The 14,937-nt window shown below is 38.4% G+C and overlaps 1 protein-coding gene across 1 annotated transcript; it reads left to right on the top strand.

The window, feature by feature from the left end:
• The first annotated feature begins 1,078 nt into the window (after positions 1–1,078).
• blk (BLK proto-oncogene, Src family tyrosine kinase) lies at positions 1,079–7,786 on the top strand. Its single transcript, XM_029496005.1, has 14 exons — positions 1,079–1,210; positions 2,100–2,186; positions 2,367–2,460; positions 2,571–2,601; positions 3,013–3,106; positions 3,219–3,317; positions 3,407–3,510; positions 3,642–3,791; positions 4,201–4,353; positions 4,444–4,623; positions 5,208–5,284; positions 6,070–6,220; positions 6,673–6,804; positions 6,989–7,786. Exons 3-14 carry the CDS (start codon positions 2,368–2,370, stop codon positions 7,189–7,191), a joined length of 1,467 nt encoding a protein of 488 aa, XP_029351865.1. The 5' UTR covers positions 1,079–1,210; positions 2,100–2,186; position 2,367; the 3' UTR covers positions 7,192–7,786.
• Positions 7,787–14,937: the final 7,151 nt, after the last annotated feature.

Here is a 14,937-nt window from a genome sequence, read left to right as displayed (position 1 = left end):
TTTAGGGAATAAAACTGACTTTCTACACCACCTAGTGGCAACATAGGCAACCAGACCAGAAGCGAAGAGAATGGCTGTCCTCTATATGACAATACACTGGTTGCACAATAGGAATGAGTGTATGAATTTATTATGGTGAACTAGCCTCTGGTTTATTTGGGTCAGATTAAACGTGTGTGTGCGTAATACACAATCCTGGTTACGTTATGTTCCACTTTGTGGTGAGCTGCTGTTATGATACAAGGAGTGTTGCAAGGAGAGACAAATAAGGAAGTAGAGATCTTTCTGATGTTACTGCACGCTACTCAAAGCACTTTTGCCTATAAAGCAGAAGCAGAAAAAAAAAAAAAGAGCCGATTTAACACTACAGTCATGCTCGTGTACAGGCATATGAGAAAAGTACTACCATTCTCAAGCACATAGCAGAATACAATTTCCCAGTTTCATCACCAGCACAGCAGTCCATCTTGTGGTGAGAATGTGTACGACCTGGCTTTACTGAATAACTGAACTGTGAGCACAGTTCCTGTTTAGAATAAACAACATGAGGAATTGAGAAATATGCAGTAATGTACAACTATAGTTTCCAAAATTCAGACTATATCCATCACTATTCACCGTATGCCTGCTTTGGCTAATGGTGCCACGGTGCAGTGGTGCTGCTTTCATTCTCACATCTGTTAAAGACCATTCGTAGTCTCTGATAGACACCATATCATCCATCGAAACACTTAGCAGTTAATTAATAAACTGTCTATCTTTCCAGTTTGGTCAATAAAGCTGACTTTTGTTGTGACGCATTGGTTTCATTCTTTGCATTCACTTTTAACAGAATATTTGGTGGAAACTAGCAAACTTTCAATGCCTGAAGTTTAATCACTAGGCGGTTAAGACAGGGAATTACCAGAAAAAATGCATAGACTGCTGTCTTTTACAGTAAACACCAAGCACATAGTCCCCCTGGGGAGGCCCTGGACTTCATTATGGGGGAGAGAGACGGAGTTAAGTTGAAAGAAAAAGAGAGAGAGAGAGAGAGAGAGAGAGAGAGAGAGAAGGGGAGTGGGGGAGGCAGTGAGAGCACAAGAGAGAGAGCTTTCAAAATCAAAATGAAGAGCATGTGAGAGTGACATACTGGCTTTCAAAGAGGAACTTGAAGACATTTTGCATCTGGAGTACTTTTGACAGCACAAGTCTGGGGAAACAGGTCAAGGTAGGTATCTGCCGTCTGACTATTTCATCATACGTGAAATTTTTATGGCCGCACGTGCAGGTTCTGATAAATAACGGTATAAAAAGATAAACTTATACAAAGTTGTGTGAAACTTAGAATCAAAAGGGAGAACTGCAATGCACCTATTTAATAGTCATCATGACACAACAATACCATTTTATCGCACCATCAGTTGCAAATAATAATAATTTTATACATGAAAATAAATATAGACTAGTTCTCTTGATTCTTCCACTTGAAAACAAACATGGGATATACTCTTAAAAATGACAGTACCACTCATATAAAGAATAAATATAGAAGGTCTGCTTCTGCTCAAACTTTCAAACTTTCATGTTGTTTTAAAGGCAATCATTAGTTTTATGTGAAAACTGGAGAAAGAGGAGAAAATTGTCATCAGTCACGTCTCAGAGATATGTTTCAGCGCTGGCAAGTAAATCAGCAATACTCCTATTGTCCATTTTCCTTGTACATACATAAAATTTAGCCTCCACTCTAAATATGTGTACCCTCAAAATTTTGGCACTAAAATATTTTTTACCTATACACATATTAATATAATTGAAAAACAGTAACTTATAGGTTTACTTCTCAAAATAGATTTAGAAAATGCAGTAATAAATCAAACGCAATGCTTTCTTATGACCATACTATCAGTTATTTTTAGCACCTAATTTCTCCTGTTTCATTCGGTGACACGCCATTGTAACTGCGTTCTTACAGTATATGCAAATGACAGCATACAAAGCTGTGAATATATTTTCCACTTCCTCATATCGCCGGCTTTTATCATAAGTGCACCTGTTTAAGTTAAAAGAGACCCTTCGTGTTACTTTAGTCATTTTGAGTACGCTTCTTGTGTTTTCAGCAGCTGGTATGAACTGTTGGACCAGGCCTCGCAGTTGGAGGAGTGGAGACTGAAAACGGCCTCAGTAAGGCTCATCTGCTTTATCAGGTAAAAGAACAGAAACGTACACACTGCACCTATCTGAGGCTCTTAGCAGCGAAATGACATACAAGAGACTATTTGATAGAGAAAAAACATTATGCAGTGTTTCATTTCATATGAAACATAACTTGTGAGCAATATGCACTTCATCATTGAGGAAGGTAACCTTTCCCTTTCTATTTTCAGGATGGGCTGCACTTGCAGTGGCCAGAAACAAGTAGATCGCGAGTTCTACATAGGAAAACACATCTCTCGGGCCTCCCACTCACAGAATAACATTGTAAGTCTACTGCTTGGAGGAAATTAAGAATTAATGTAATTAACTGCAAAAAAGGCGAGTAATTTATTGTGTTATGTTGAAATCGTTTTTTTTTTTTTTTTTTTGGTTAGGAACAAGGTGGAGACCACAGTCCAGATTATGGTAATCACTTAACACAACCTGCTTAATAAACATGGCTCTGTAAAATAATCATCTCTTTGGCTTTTGCTATACAGAGACATTTGTAGTTGAAAGAGCAGGCAACATTTAACGATTGAAATCTCAGTTGGGTTTCCTCTGTAGTCTTCTGGGTATGAAATGAGATTATTCATGAGAGAAGAGAAAGGACCCAAGTTAATGTCACAGACAGAGTGAAAACAAGCCAGAAGTGGAGGCATTTGTGTCGAAAAGACAAGCATTTTCTTACAGTATTGTGACCAGAAACAAATAATAATAATAATAATAATAATAATAATAATAATAATAAAAACAAGAACATAAATGAACAAGTGTAAAGTGAAATGACTTCTATTCATTTCTCTTGAAATAACGGTTTGCCATACTTTACCTTAGATGAAACTTTGTTTGTGGCACAACACGACTTCAAAGCCAACAACGACAATGATCTGTCTTTCAAGAAGGGAGAAAAACTTAAGGTCTTACAAGAGTAAGTGCCATCACATCACAACGCCTGCTGCACAACTAGTAATGACAAAAACAACACTGCATCTACAACACAAAGAATTTAAAACAATCTACCGTGTTCGTCTTGCCTGCAGAAATGGAGATTGGTGGCTGGCTAAATCGTTGATGACGGGACAGGAAGGCTTCATACCATCTAATTATGTGGCCAGAGCAGATACGCTGGAGGTGGAAAAGTAAGCAGCAATAATATATGGAAAATATATTTCCATATATCTTTATATAGTTACATAACGTGTGTTGTATGGGGCGCTGTCTTCTGTAGGTGGTTTTTCAAGGACATGAGTCGGAGAGAGACTGAACGACTGCTTTTAGCCCCTGGAAATAAACCTGGTGCCTTTCTAGTTCGAGAGAGCGAGACCTCTAAAGGTACTGTGACTCTTTCTGTGTTCATGGCATAAATCAGAGCATCAGTGGCAGCACAGCTCAGGATGCACGAATACTGAACATCAAAAATGAACCAAATGTGTCCATATAAAATGTATTTGTTTTCCCTCTAGGTTCCTTCTCATTGTCAGTCAGAGATAATGGACCTGAACAAGGAGATGTGGTGAAACACTACAAGATCCGCTGTCTGGACAAAGGTGGCTACTACATTTCTCCTTCCAACACGTTCCCATCCCTACAGGAACTGGTTAAATACTACAGCCGTAAGTAAGAAACCCAAATACATCACATCCACCCACAAAAGCTTGGACAGATTTTCTTTTAGATCTAAAGATTTAGATTTGAAGAGAAACACAGAGTTTAAAACATTATGACAGAACCAGAATGAGATGATCTGGACTGTGATGGGGTTCAATCCTGTGAATTATAAAATGCATGCACAGACAGCTTAGCCCCTTGTGATGTGATGTGCATTTCCTGTATGAGAGGAGTGATAGTCTTTCCACCCCTGTGACTAAACCACAAGATAAAAAGGCCAGCTCTCTACAATGGCTGCCAGTGCACAAAGAACTTACAAACTATTACGCAAAAACAAGAACTCATCCAACCTGCAATATTTCACTGCCTAAATTCAGCACAACAGCAAAGAAAAAAACTGCGTCATGCTTACAGGTACAGCTGACGGGTTGTGTCAACGACTGTATGCTCCCTGTAAGCCTAAGGCGCCCCAGCAGCCATGGGCACATGATGAATGGGAGATTCCTAGAGAGACACTGAAAATGGTGAAGAAACTGGGAGCTGGGCAGTTTGGAGAAGTGTGGATGGGTGAGAGACGAGTACCAAAGAACTCTTTTATTTAAGATAGCCACAAAACGCAATGCATTGGTGTAAACACCTCTTTCATTCTCACTGCAGGCTACTACAAGAACACACAAAAGGTTGCCATTAAGACCTTAAAAGAGGGAACAATGGCGCCTGAAGCCTTCCTCCAGGAGGCCAACCTGATGAAACAGCTGAAGCATGAACGGCTGGTGCGCCTTCACGCTGTGGTCACCAAGGAGCCCATTCTCATTGTCACCGAGTTCATGATTCATGGTAAGATCAGGCCTAAGAGTGCTGCCCCATTCAGAACTATACTTAATGGCTCTGTTTCTTCCACTTGGAGCTATGATTTATTTTTCTTTTATTTTCATCTGTTATTATTTAACTGTCTCTAAAGTACCAGTAAGTGTTAAATGCCTGTATAATTTCTGACTTTCCCGAGGTGACGTGTTCTCACCCTCTTCTGTCCAACCCAGAGACCAAAATACAAACAGCTTTAATACAGCGGAACATAAGACAAAGCAAACAGTGTTTAGATTTGATGCTAGTAAATCCAATGAAGTAAAAACTGCAATTATTAAGCATCACATCAGAAGTGACTGTTAGCCAAATCAAATCTACGATTTCTATCAATCGTAATTATTTTTGACTCCATAGCATGAGCTTTGTATTGGATGATTGTTGATATCCCTGTGGCACGACAGTAGCATACAAGCATGTTCTCCCGCACTAGGAGAATTAAATCCAAATAAGACGTCAACTGCGCTACTTCAATTCTTCCTTTTTCTGATGTAGTGGTACTTGTCCTTGTCCTTCTCTTTTTGATAAAGCGGTACTTATCTCTTTCTCATTTACAGGATGTCTTCTTGACTTTCTAAAAACAGATGAGGGGAAAAAGCTAATGCTCAATAAGTTGATAGACATGTCAGCACAGGTGAGAAATTTTCATTGCATTGCTAACCTGCACGTCTCTGTGGTAACACAAAATCGTTTTCCCCACAGTGTAATAAGTTGTTTTTTTTTTTTTTGTTTTTTTTTTGTTTTTTCGCCCAGTTCTGTGCATCTCTAATTCTTGTGTTTCTGAAGATGTGGTTGTTTGATATTAGAATTCAAATCCCTGATTTTTGCATCACCAGTCAGAAACAAAACACTAGTTTTTGGCTGACCTCAAAGTCTATTTATAAACACCAACTGTTCAACAGTTACACTTTGAATGTTTGTTATAGTGTACACTTCGACACCAATCAGGATGTTAATGCACGTGGAAACTGTCAGCAGTCGCTTTGTGGTTTCTATAGTGGAGCTTGTGCTCATCTGTCTCAAAGACTCCCTCTACGTCAATTATTAACATCCGGACAGGAAATCATGCAATTTTTCCACCCACAGTGGCTCCTCCCGAAGTCTTGCCCCTCCAAAAAAAAAAAAAAGCATTTTGACTTCCTGAGAGCTGGCACATCCTGTTAAACCCACTTTACTTCCATTACAGTGCATGTAAACAATGCTCACACTTACATTTACACACATACTGTAACTGCACTGTTGTGGGTTCAATCAGTGTACATATTTGAGGAAAGAAAATAGCACATCATATTCTAAGATTCTCTTATTTCTTGTTACAAATTCATAAATAGACAAATATTCTCGTCTTTGGCATTTGACGTGAAAATAAGCATGACCGGTACTCTCCAATTTTTTTCTCCCGATTGTTCCATACGACAGATAGCTGAAGGAATGGCGTACATCGAGAGGAAAAACTACATTCACCGAGACCTGCGTGCAGCCAACATACTGGTCAACGAGACGCTGCACTGCAAAATAGCAGACTTTGGCCTTGCCAGGATCATTGAGTCAGAATACACAGCTCAAGAAGGTACATTACACAATAAATGTGTCCATGGTCAGAGCCAGAGGTTTGGAAAGAAGATATGATCTTCTATCATAATACTGAAAATGTAATCTGATAATGAGATACATTTTGTGGTGTATTGCCTTTTAGGTAATCCAATTGAGAAACCATATTTTCAAAAAATAAGACTTTGGAAGTATTTTTTTATGAAGTGATTGTACTCCTCAACAGGTTCTAATATTTCCCTGCATTGCCACTGTTGTAGAAATTGTATCTTATTGTTTATTGTATTTATTGAAATTCTAGACTGGTAACCATGTTTGTACAATGTTATGGCCTGTGTTGTCTTCACCACATGTTGGAGAGGAATGACCACACTTTCAGACACATGCATATACACGCACATTCTCTCTACAGTTGCATGCGACTAACACAGTTTCCCTTCACTTTTTCCTTGCCCTCTTTACAACAACCAGGCGCTAAATTTCCCATCAAGTGGACGGCACCAGAAGCAATCAATTTTGGCACATTCAGCATCAAGTCGGATGTTTGGTCCTTTGGGATCCTTCTGACAGAAATAGTTACCTATGGAAGAATCCCCTACCCAGGTACATGACATAAAATATCAAGTCAAAAAAGAGACATAAATGTATTGTGAGATTTGGGAAGCGCTGCTGAAACAAATCAATCCAAAGCACGTGTAGGTATTTTGTAGCCAGATACATCATAATATATTGTTATTAGAAGTTAATTCTGATTTCACACTAGCTGCATTTTCCTTTTTCTAATCAGGGATGACCAACCCAGAGGTGATCAGGAACCTGGACAGATCGTACAGGATGCCGTCTCCAGAGGGCTGTCCTGGGGAACTCTATGACATTATGATGATGTGCTGGAAGCAGAAGCCTGAGGAACGGCCGACTTTTGAGTTTTTGCAGAGCACTCTCAACGACTTCTTCATTGCCACGGAGGGACAATATGAGATGCAGCCGTGATTTTAAAAAAAAAAAAAAAAGAAGAAGAAAAGAAAAAAAGCCTGATGGCAACAAGAAAGAATAAACAGAAGAAGAGCGAGAGAAATGAAGCTTGAATGGAAACATCACCCACAAACATCTTATGACTGATTCACTCTATTTTTTTTACTATTTCCAATGAACAAATTTTTCTGCCCATTATGTCTTCTGGTTGAATGTACAAGCTATTTATGTCTTCATCTGTCTCTAGCAGCTATTGTAAGGTCACAGCCAGAAACAGAAGGCTCCGAAATTTCACTGACCGTTCTCCTTCTACTGTTGGCTCTCGCTCATGTTGACAGCCATGGAGTATGAGGATATAATGATGATTAAGATTAATGATGGAAATGAACATCAAACACAGTACATGCATGATGTAAAAGGCATCCAGCCAAGCGAACAGGGGTAAGATGAAATAATTTCATGGTACAGAAACAGGTAACCTGAGATTACATGCACAATACTTTGCACTTTCTATTCCTTGAATCATTCAGTGGACATATGAAGAAATGGTCAGTCAAAAGAGAACTGAATTTATACTTGCGTATTTTTTTGTAAATAAAATATTTGCATTATTTACAGCTGTAATTCGTTGTTAATTTGTTGATAATTTAAATTTGTGTCACAAAACACTTTTTGTGTCAGTGGCTATAATCAGTTAATAGTTAAAATCAAAAGATTTAAAAAAAAAAAAAAAAAGTAAAAATTTTAAAATATTTTCACTCAAAAGCAGACACTGAATAAAACTACAATTTTGCAGTTTACAGACAACGCTGTGCTTTGGTAACGTTCAAACTAGATTCAGTTTACTTTTAGTTTGGATTATTTTCAGACACGAAGGTGAATGGAAAAATTGCAGCAGTGAGATGTGTGATAGCGAGCCAAAAATAACGCATTAACTTGACCACAGCACAGAATGTTAGAGCCTGCAGCAGCATTCACGAAGGCTGTTAAAAGCAACCATCTTTACCAAATTACAGTGGACTCGATCCTCTAAGCAAAACATCCCAGGGGGCCGTTTGGGGGCCCAGACAGCATCTTGAAAGATAAGAAAGTGGCATGGCTGCAGCAGCCAGGGGTTAAAACTGCCATTTCCTGAATGGACCGGAAACAGGAAGTGTGATTCAGCATTCCTCAGAAGTCACCCAACTAGAACATGCTCACATGTGAAATTGGTTGAGATCCTAAAATTTTTGTGTTGGAAAAAAACATGTCTTTGTTATTTGGTGATTGAGATATGTTGAAAAGAGCGCTTCTCTTGATAAAGTGCCTTTAAACTGGAAGGCTGAATGTGACTTTATGTTATTTAAGATAATATCTACTATGAACGAGGGCGGAATTATTTTTTTTTCTAAAGACATCCCCACCAGTAATACGCACAGGCGCAAACTCAAGCTGCTCCGTCTTAATGCTGACTGCTGTCTGCTGTAAGTCAGACAACATTTTGATGATGAAGTATGATGTCAATTTCAGCCACTGGCAGGTTTAAACATTGCTTCAACAAGCCATTCCCAGCGATAAAGCAGTGAGCTCAGGGCTGTTTTTAAAACTGGAAAGTTTGCTGCTGACACAACAACAGGAAGGTGTGTTATCATCAGACTCTCTGACCTTTCACTATTAAATTCAATATAATTTAGTTGCTGCTTTGTGACTTGTCTTTCCTCTGAATATCTACCAAGACATTTTAATTGGCTTTTGAAGCATTTAATACTCGTGGTGGCTTTAGTATTTTCCTTTTTTCCCCCACATACGAGTAAATAATAAAAATCTATGCGCTTTAGGAGGGAAAAATTTGAAGCCTGAGTTTTGAAATGTAAACAGTTACTGTAGTTTTGTCACCCTGCAGAGGGCAGTGTTCAGACAATTTCACATGATGTGTCTCATACTGTCAATGGAGCTTCAGCTACTAATGAAGTCAAATTTTTGTTATTCATGATAACAATGGTATTATTTCATATATGTTTTGTATGCCATTTAATCGAAGGAAATAAGCGTCTACCGCAGTTAAATGCATCCGCAACACAGATTTTATTTTATTTTTTTACATGGAACTATGCACATCATTTCTAGCTAATTTCTAGCATCAGCTCCAACAGCAACTGCGTTCAAGTAAACATCTTGCATGCAGTCACCCCAGCAGTGGTTTCAAACCACTGATAAATGCGCTGATGCTACCACAGTTATTTAGGCCTTGTCGGTTCAGTTGTCTGGTTTCTGCATCTATTTTTAGTGGGATAGGAAGGTTAAAAAAAAGAGCAGATGACCTTTCATTAAAAACCCAGTTAAGATGGAGGGCTCAAAAGGAATCAGTATCGTGATACATCATCTTAATTCTTAGTGTCGTACAGTTAAATTACCACATCTGCTTTAAGGTTTTTCTTGCCACTAGTTCATTAAATTGCGCTTATTTCCAGCTAAATCTGCTGTTAACCTTTGGCAGAATGACCAAATATAACAGGATCAGTAGTGGATTATCATATCCCTCAAATATTTTGTTGAAGCAATAATTTGGCATGCTAAGTGATGCCTCAAACAATTGATGGCTGTTTTTAGAAGCTAACCCACAGGGTCGTACCATTATAGCATCAGTGCGAAGAAGATAGCATTTATAAATCTCACACTGGAATATGAATGAGATGCAGCACACCTTGAAATGAGCCTTGATGTTAATACAAGATGTCAAGAGGTGGCGTAAAGGTTGGGAGGCCTCGTTGGCCTCTCCCACCTCTTTCTGTTCATCGCTGCTGCCTTTGAGGCGTAATGACAGGAAACGGTGGCTCGTACACAGATTGATGACTGATTCCTGATGAAGGCAACACATCATTAGCATCTTGTGAGGATAACCCCACGCTGTCCTCGGGGATAAAAACGAGTGCATCGCCGCAGATGAAAAGCTTACGCTTTCATCTCACATTAACATTGCTGTTTTCAATGGTGTTCATTTGGCATAAAGCTCTAACCCTCATAAACATGTTTTCTCTCCTGGGCTTTGATGTCTTTAAATTAATGGACTCCATCTATCAAGAGGGCTTAGACCACTAGATGTGAGGGCTGTTAAAACAGTGACAGGAGATAGCTACAAAACATTTAGTGAAATGAGCAGCTGTAAGAGAAAGCGCTGCAAAGAGAAATTTCACAGGATTCGTCTCACAAGAAATCATATGAACAATTCATTAATCAGCTCTCTGACTTTGACCACAAAAAAGACAAATCGCTTTTGTCTCTTACTCTGGAAACCACACCTAATTGTACGGGCTCTTTATAGTCACAATGTTTTATTTATTTTAATTTCTCTTGAAATACACCCTCATTACTACAGGTACTTTTTTTTAATGTGTGGAAAAAAAAAAATGTTCTAATTACGACCAACAGCTTCGCCAAGGGTGGTCAACACTAACAGGAAGTCAAAAATCAGTGAAGAAAAATGAAGATTACTGTTAATTACTACCTGCTGTACACAAGCTCATATTTTGTTGAGATAAAAGTCACCCAAAAATCCCCCTAAAGCCATTTAACGTATGCAGTACTTTCATTAGGAGGATTCACAGAGTAAATAAATAGAGTGATGAAGTAGTTGAATGTGTGTTTGTAAAGATGGACCAATTAATTGTATCTATGCCAAGCAGATAATTATAAGCAGTCAAGTCTGAGTGTCTTTCAGCTTGTTGTTTTACAAAACCGCAGCTTGTTCTAATTTGGACTTATTCATCCTGACACATAGAAAACCCCATAACATATTTCAATTTAAATATTGTTTATTTTCCATTGTTTCCATAATACACAAGTCGCAGGGCCAGACTTCTGCCCCACATGTGAGCTCCCCTTAAAAATCAATATCTATATGATAATAGTTGTTATCCCTGAGTTCAAGCCTGCCCAGTTCTTTAAATATCACCGAAAATCATTTAAAATGTAAAGCGTCCTTGGCGGATCTGAGTAGGTGTGATTGCTGCCACATGCGGTGAAACCATGCAGCATGCACAGATGCTGACATCAGCGTCCTTGAAGAGGCCTCTGCTCTATGATATTATTTCCTGATCATTTGGAGCAGTGAAAAAATTGCTCTCTCTATTGTTATTGCTGGCTGCTGAGCACTTAATGTTTAAGATAAAACTAAATAATGGCAACATGAAAGAAGGAAAGTGAGTTTTTTTCTTAATATCTTAATATATTCACTTGTTTTGAGTCACAAAAAAAGGTCTTATAGAGAGGCCTATTGCACTAATGACATTGACTTTGAAACAAAAGAAATCTTCTCACACCGTTTACGTGTGTACAGAATGATATTCTGTCCTTTATGCTGATCAGCAGGGATCTAGGAGACCATGTGTTAAATTGATATTTACTCTTGATATATGAGCCTCTGTCAATTCATTCATCATCATTTAGCGTGATTTTAAGGAAACCTTAAAATCGTGATATACCAAGAAGCCCAGCACACCCTCCAATTGTGTCTGGTAATTGACCACTACGGTTGTGCTCAATGTTAAGTCAAGGACAGCTGTAACTAAAGGGAAATTTAATATGTGAGCCAGTGCGGTAAAAAAACAGTAGAGAAGGATACTGCTGGCTTACACATTGTGGGCTGAAATGTGACCACCGGTATATGTAATGACTGGATTAGCTTTGAGAGAAATAATAATCAAATATGAAGAACCAGACTAATTACTGAAACCAAGCATGAGTGGGAAGATGTCAGCTAAATGAACTCCTTGCAGTCACATAAACCTTTCAACAGACAATAAAACACTCTACATCCATCTACATTACAGCTACATTCCACGCAGCCGCAGACTTACATAACATCTGAAATCTTGTGTCATGAACGTATGAATCTTTTGTCAGCTCCCCAGTGAGACGGCTCATCATGCCTGATCAGTATGCAGCATTGTGCTCCTGCCCATGTGGAGAGATCTGTGCTGTCACCAGCTCCCGCATCCTCCGTGTTCACAGTGTGTACCAAATCTCAAACTCTTCATTTATCTGTCTTTGGCCTTGAGTGGTTGTTTTTCTGTTTTTCCATTAAATGTTGCAAAAAAAGCAAAAACAAGAATGAAACTATGCAAATGCAGCAGTTTCTACAGTAATTGACGAACAGCTGTTAAATATGAGTAACAGAAGTTTTTCTTATCACAAATCTTTTAATGTCCAACTCCTGTACAGTTTACAATGAAATCTATACACAATGCCTTTTTTTATCCCATCATAAAATTTTACTAAATGGTGACTGATGCTTAATATAACTGCTTGATGTCCAAGCCAAACATTTCTTCCAACAGCCAACATAATGTTTCTAAACTTGCACTTGCAATCAGTACTTGGGAGCCATAAACAGGCCGGAAAAAATGAACTATAAATGGCCTGTGTGTCTGCCATCTTCCTTCCTTTTATTACTTAAAGATTTATTTTGCAGGACACTGAACACCAAGCAATTAACAGTTCAAATCTTTTCCCAGGCCAGCTTAAGTTATATTTGTTATTTTTAACCCTGTCCTGTCCTGATGGTGTCAGAAAGGTTTGAAATAAGAAGGATGACTGAAATTTTAAGGTGACCCTGTTTTTTTTTTTTTGTAGAGGTCCTCCATCACCTTCATGCACCTAATTTATTCATTAAAAACAGGCCCGTTGATACGTCACCTGCGTGGAACTACATCAATGTTAGTGTTTGAGATTAATATAACGGTCAAATGAAGGTGATGCCTAATGCACACAGCGGACGGTATAGCTGTGTAATATCCGTTCCCTCTGTCGAAGAATAAAAGAGAGGAACAGATTCTCCTTGTTTGCCACCAACTTTACAGCAGCCACGTGAGTTTTATAACTTTCATTACACTCGTTCATCTCCCGGGGTGTCTGACATGGCCCTCTCTCTCCGTCGTGTTGTGGAACAGTGATTTCCACTCATGTAAAATGATTGAATGTTCAAAGATATACTGACCTATTCTGTCAGTTCACGTTTTTTGTTTTTTTTTCCTCAAAATTCACGAGTACCCATATCGTACTGTCTATTGCAAAGCTGGGGCGACTTTGACACCGTGAGAAAAAAAATCCAATGGAAAGATGTCTCATCACCTTCGGTACAACCTTGGAGATAACACGTCAGGTCTGCAGCCGTTTTTTTTTTTTTTTTTTTTTTGTGCCTTCTCAAGCTCTAAAAATGAAATTAAGAGACACTATTTTACTGACAGCCTGATTGATAAATCATCCCTCATTACGAAACGTGTGTTTGAGGTTCACGCTAACAGCAGTAGTTAGTGTTCAGTCCAGCATTTTTGTTGAGAATAAACTACTCAGAGCAAAGTAAACGTTCAGAGCATGTTAAATGCTGAAAAACTGAAAACCCATTAGTGTGAGTGCTGCTTATATAGATTACTTCACTTTTAGTGTCACATACTCATTCCATTTGTTACTGCACATTTTCATTAAATCTCCAAAAGTCACTCACTTTTTCTTACTTACTTACTCTTAATGCTCCTATCAATCATTTCTGCGGCTCTAATAAATTGTGAAATAATTTAATTTTTATCCTCAAATAATTGGCTTTTTGAAAGTCTTAAATATCTTCAGATACTTCCCACGTACACCTTGGTTAAAGGTCACAAAAGTCATCTCATACAGTGCTAGTAAAGTAGTTGTCAAGGCAGCAATTTGCTCTCATCACTTGACATGACTTATATTGCTCTTATAGCTGGACACTCATAAGAGCCAATGATAAGGGGATTTATGAATATAATGGACTGCGCAATATTGCCAAATCATTTCTGGCTAATGCTACAGCTGAATATTTTAGGACTAGTGCTACATCACTCAGTGGTATTTCCGTTTCATTTGGGATGGTTAATATCTTAAAGGACTGAACGGAGCCAAAGTGCCTGGAAATTTAAAAGAAGTTGGAATATAATTTCCCAGCATGGGACAGTGAGGTGAAGTCGTGTGGGAGCCAACGTCTCTCTTTCCTGAATGAAAACCAGGACAATTTTAAAGTGTGGGGTTGAAAGTTAGCACTGCAAAATGATTTCAACCTCATTTTGTGTCTCAACCTGAAGTAATGTTATTGCCATGTCTACATTAAGTAAAAATTATATATATATATATTAGTATTATAAGTTTAATATCACTTTTCAGTCAAAAGAAAAATTGTCAAACCATTCAGCTGGTAGGAAGGAAGGAAGTAAAGTTTGAGAAGACTAAACTTCTGTCCACACATTTAGGAAGACTCATTGAACTCATCACAATAATGACATGTCTTTGTTGAGGAAAACTGAAAAGCTTTTTTTTTTTTTTTTTTTTTTTTGTACTAAATGCCACAAAAATGTCAGCTACAAACAGATAGCTGTCATGGCAACTCCAATATCTAGTACCTGTCTCCTGCTCTCTCATTCTTTGGCTGCTGGCTCACTGATGACTGGTGTGAACATAGAAACCATGGCAACACCTCAATGATGGATAACAATGTGTTTCTGACCACTAAAAGGTTTTGAGTGGTTAAATTAGTTGGCCCAGCTATAAACCCAAACACGCACAAAGAACCAAATGAATGTCCTCGGTATTAAATACATTTTTTTAAGATATGGTTTCCATACCCAGTAAAAGTCTGAATTATCAAGTACCTCACACACATTTTGACAACTTCTTCACAGTGTCAGAATGAAGCCTGCAGGCAGACGCATGTCCCCATAGACAACCGTTCTAAGGTGAAAGTCCCATGAGGATGCTCTCAGCTTATCA

This window comes from Echeneis naucrates, chromosome 24, assembly GCF_900963305.1.
Source record: "Echeneis naucrates chromosome 24, fEcheNa1.1, whole genome shotgun sequence".
Taxonomy (NCBI): Eukaryota; Metazoa; Chordata; class Actinopteri; order Carangiformes; family Echeneidae; genus Echeneis; species Echeneis naucrates.
This window is presented reverse-complemented; position numbering and strand designations above follow the sequence as displayed.

Coding starts and splice junctions, on each gene's coding strand:
- blk (XM_029496005.1), top strand. CDS start 2,368: ATGGGCTGCACTTGCAGTGGCCAGAAACAAGTAGATCGCGAGTTCTAC. Junction 2,461..2,570: donor CCCACTCACAGAATAACATT/GTAAGTCTACTG, acceptor TTTTTTGGTTAG/GAACAAGGTGGAGACCACAG. Junction 3,511..3,641: donor AGAGAGCGAGACCTCTAAAG/GTACTGTGACTC, acceptor TTTTCCCTCTAG/GTTCCTTCTCATTGTCAGTC.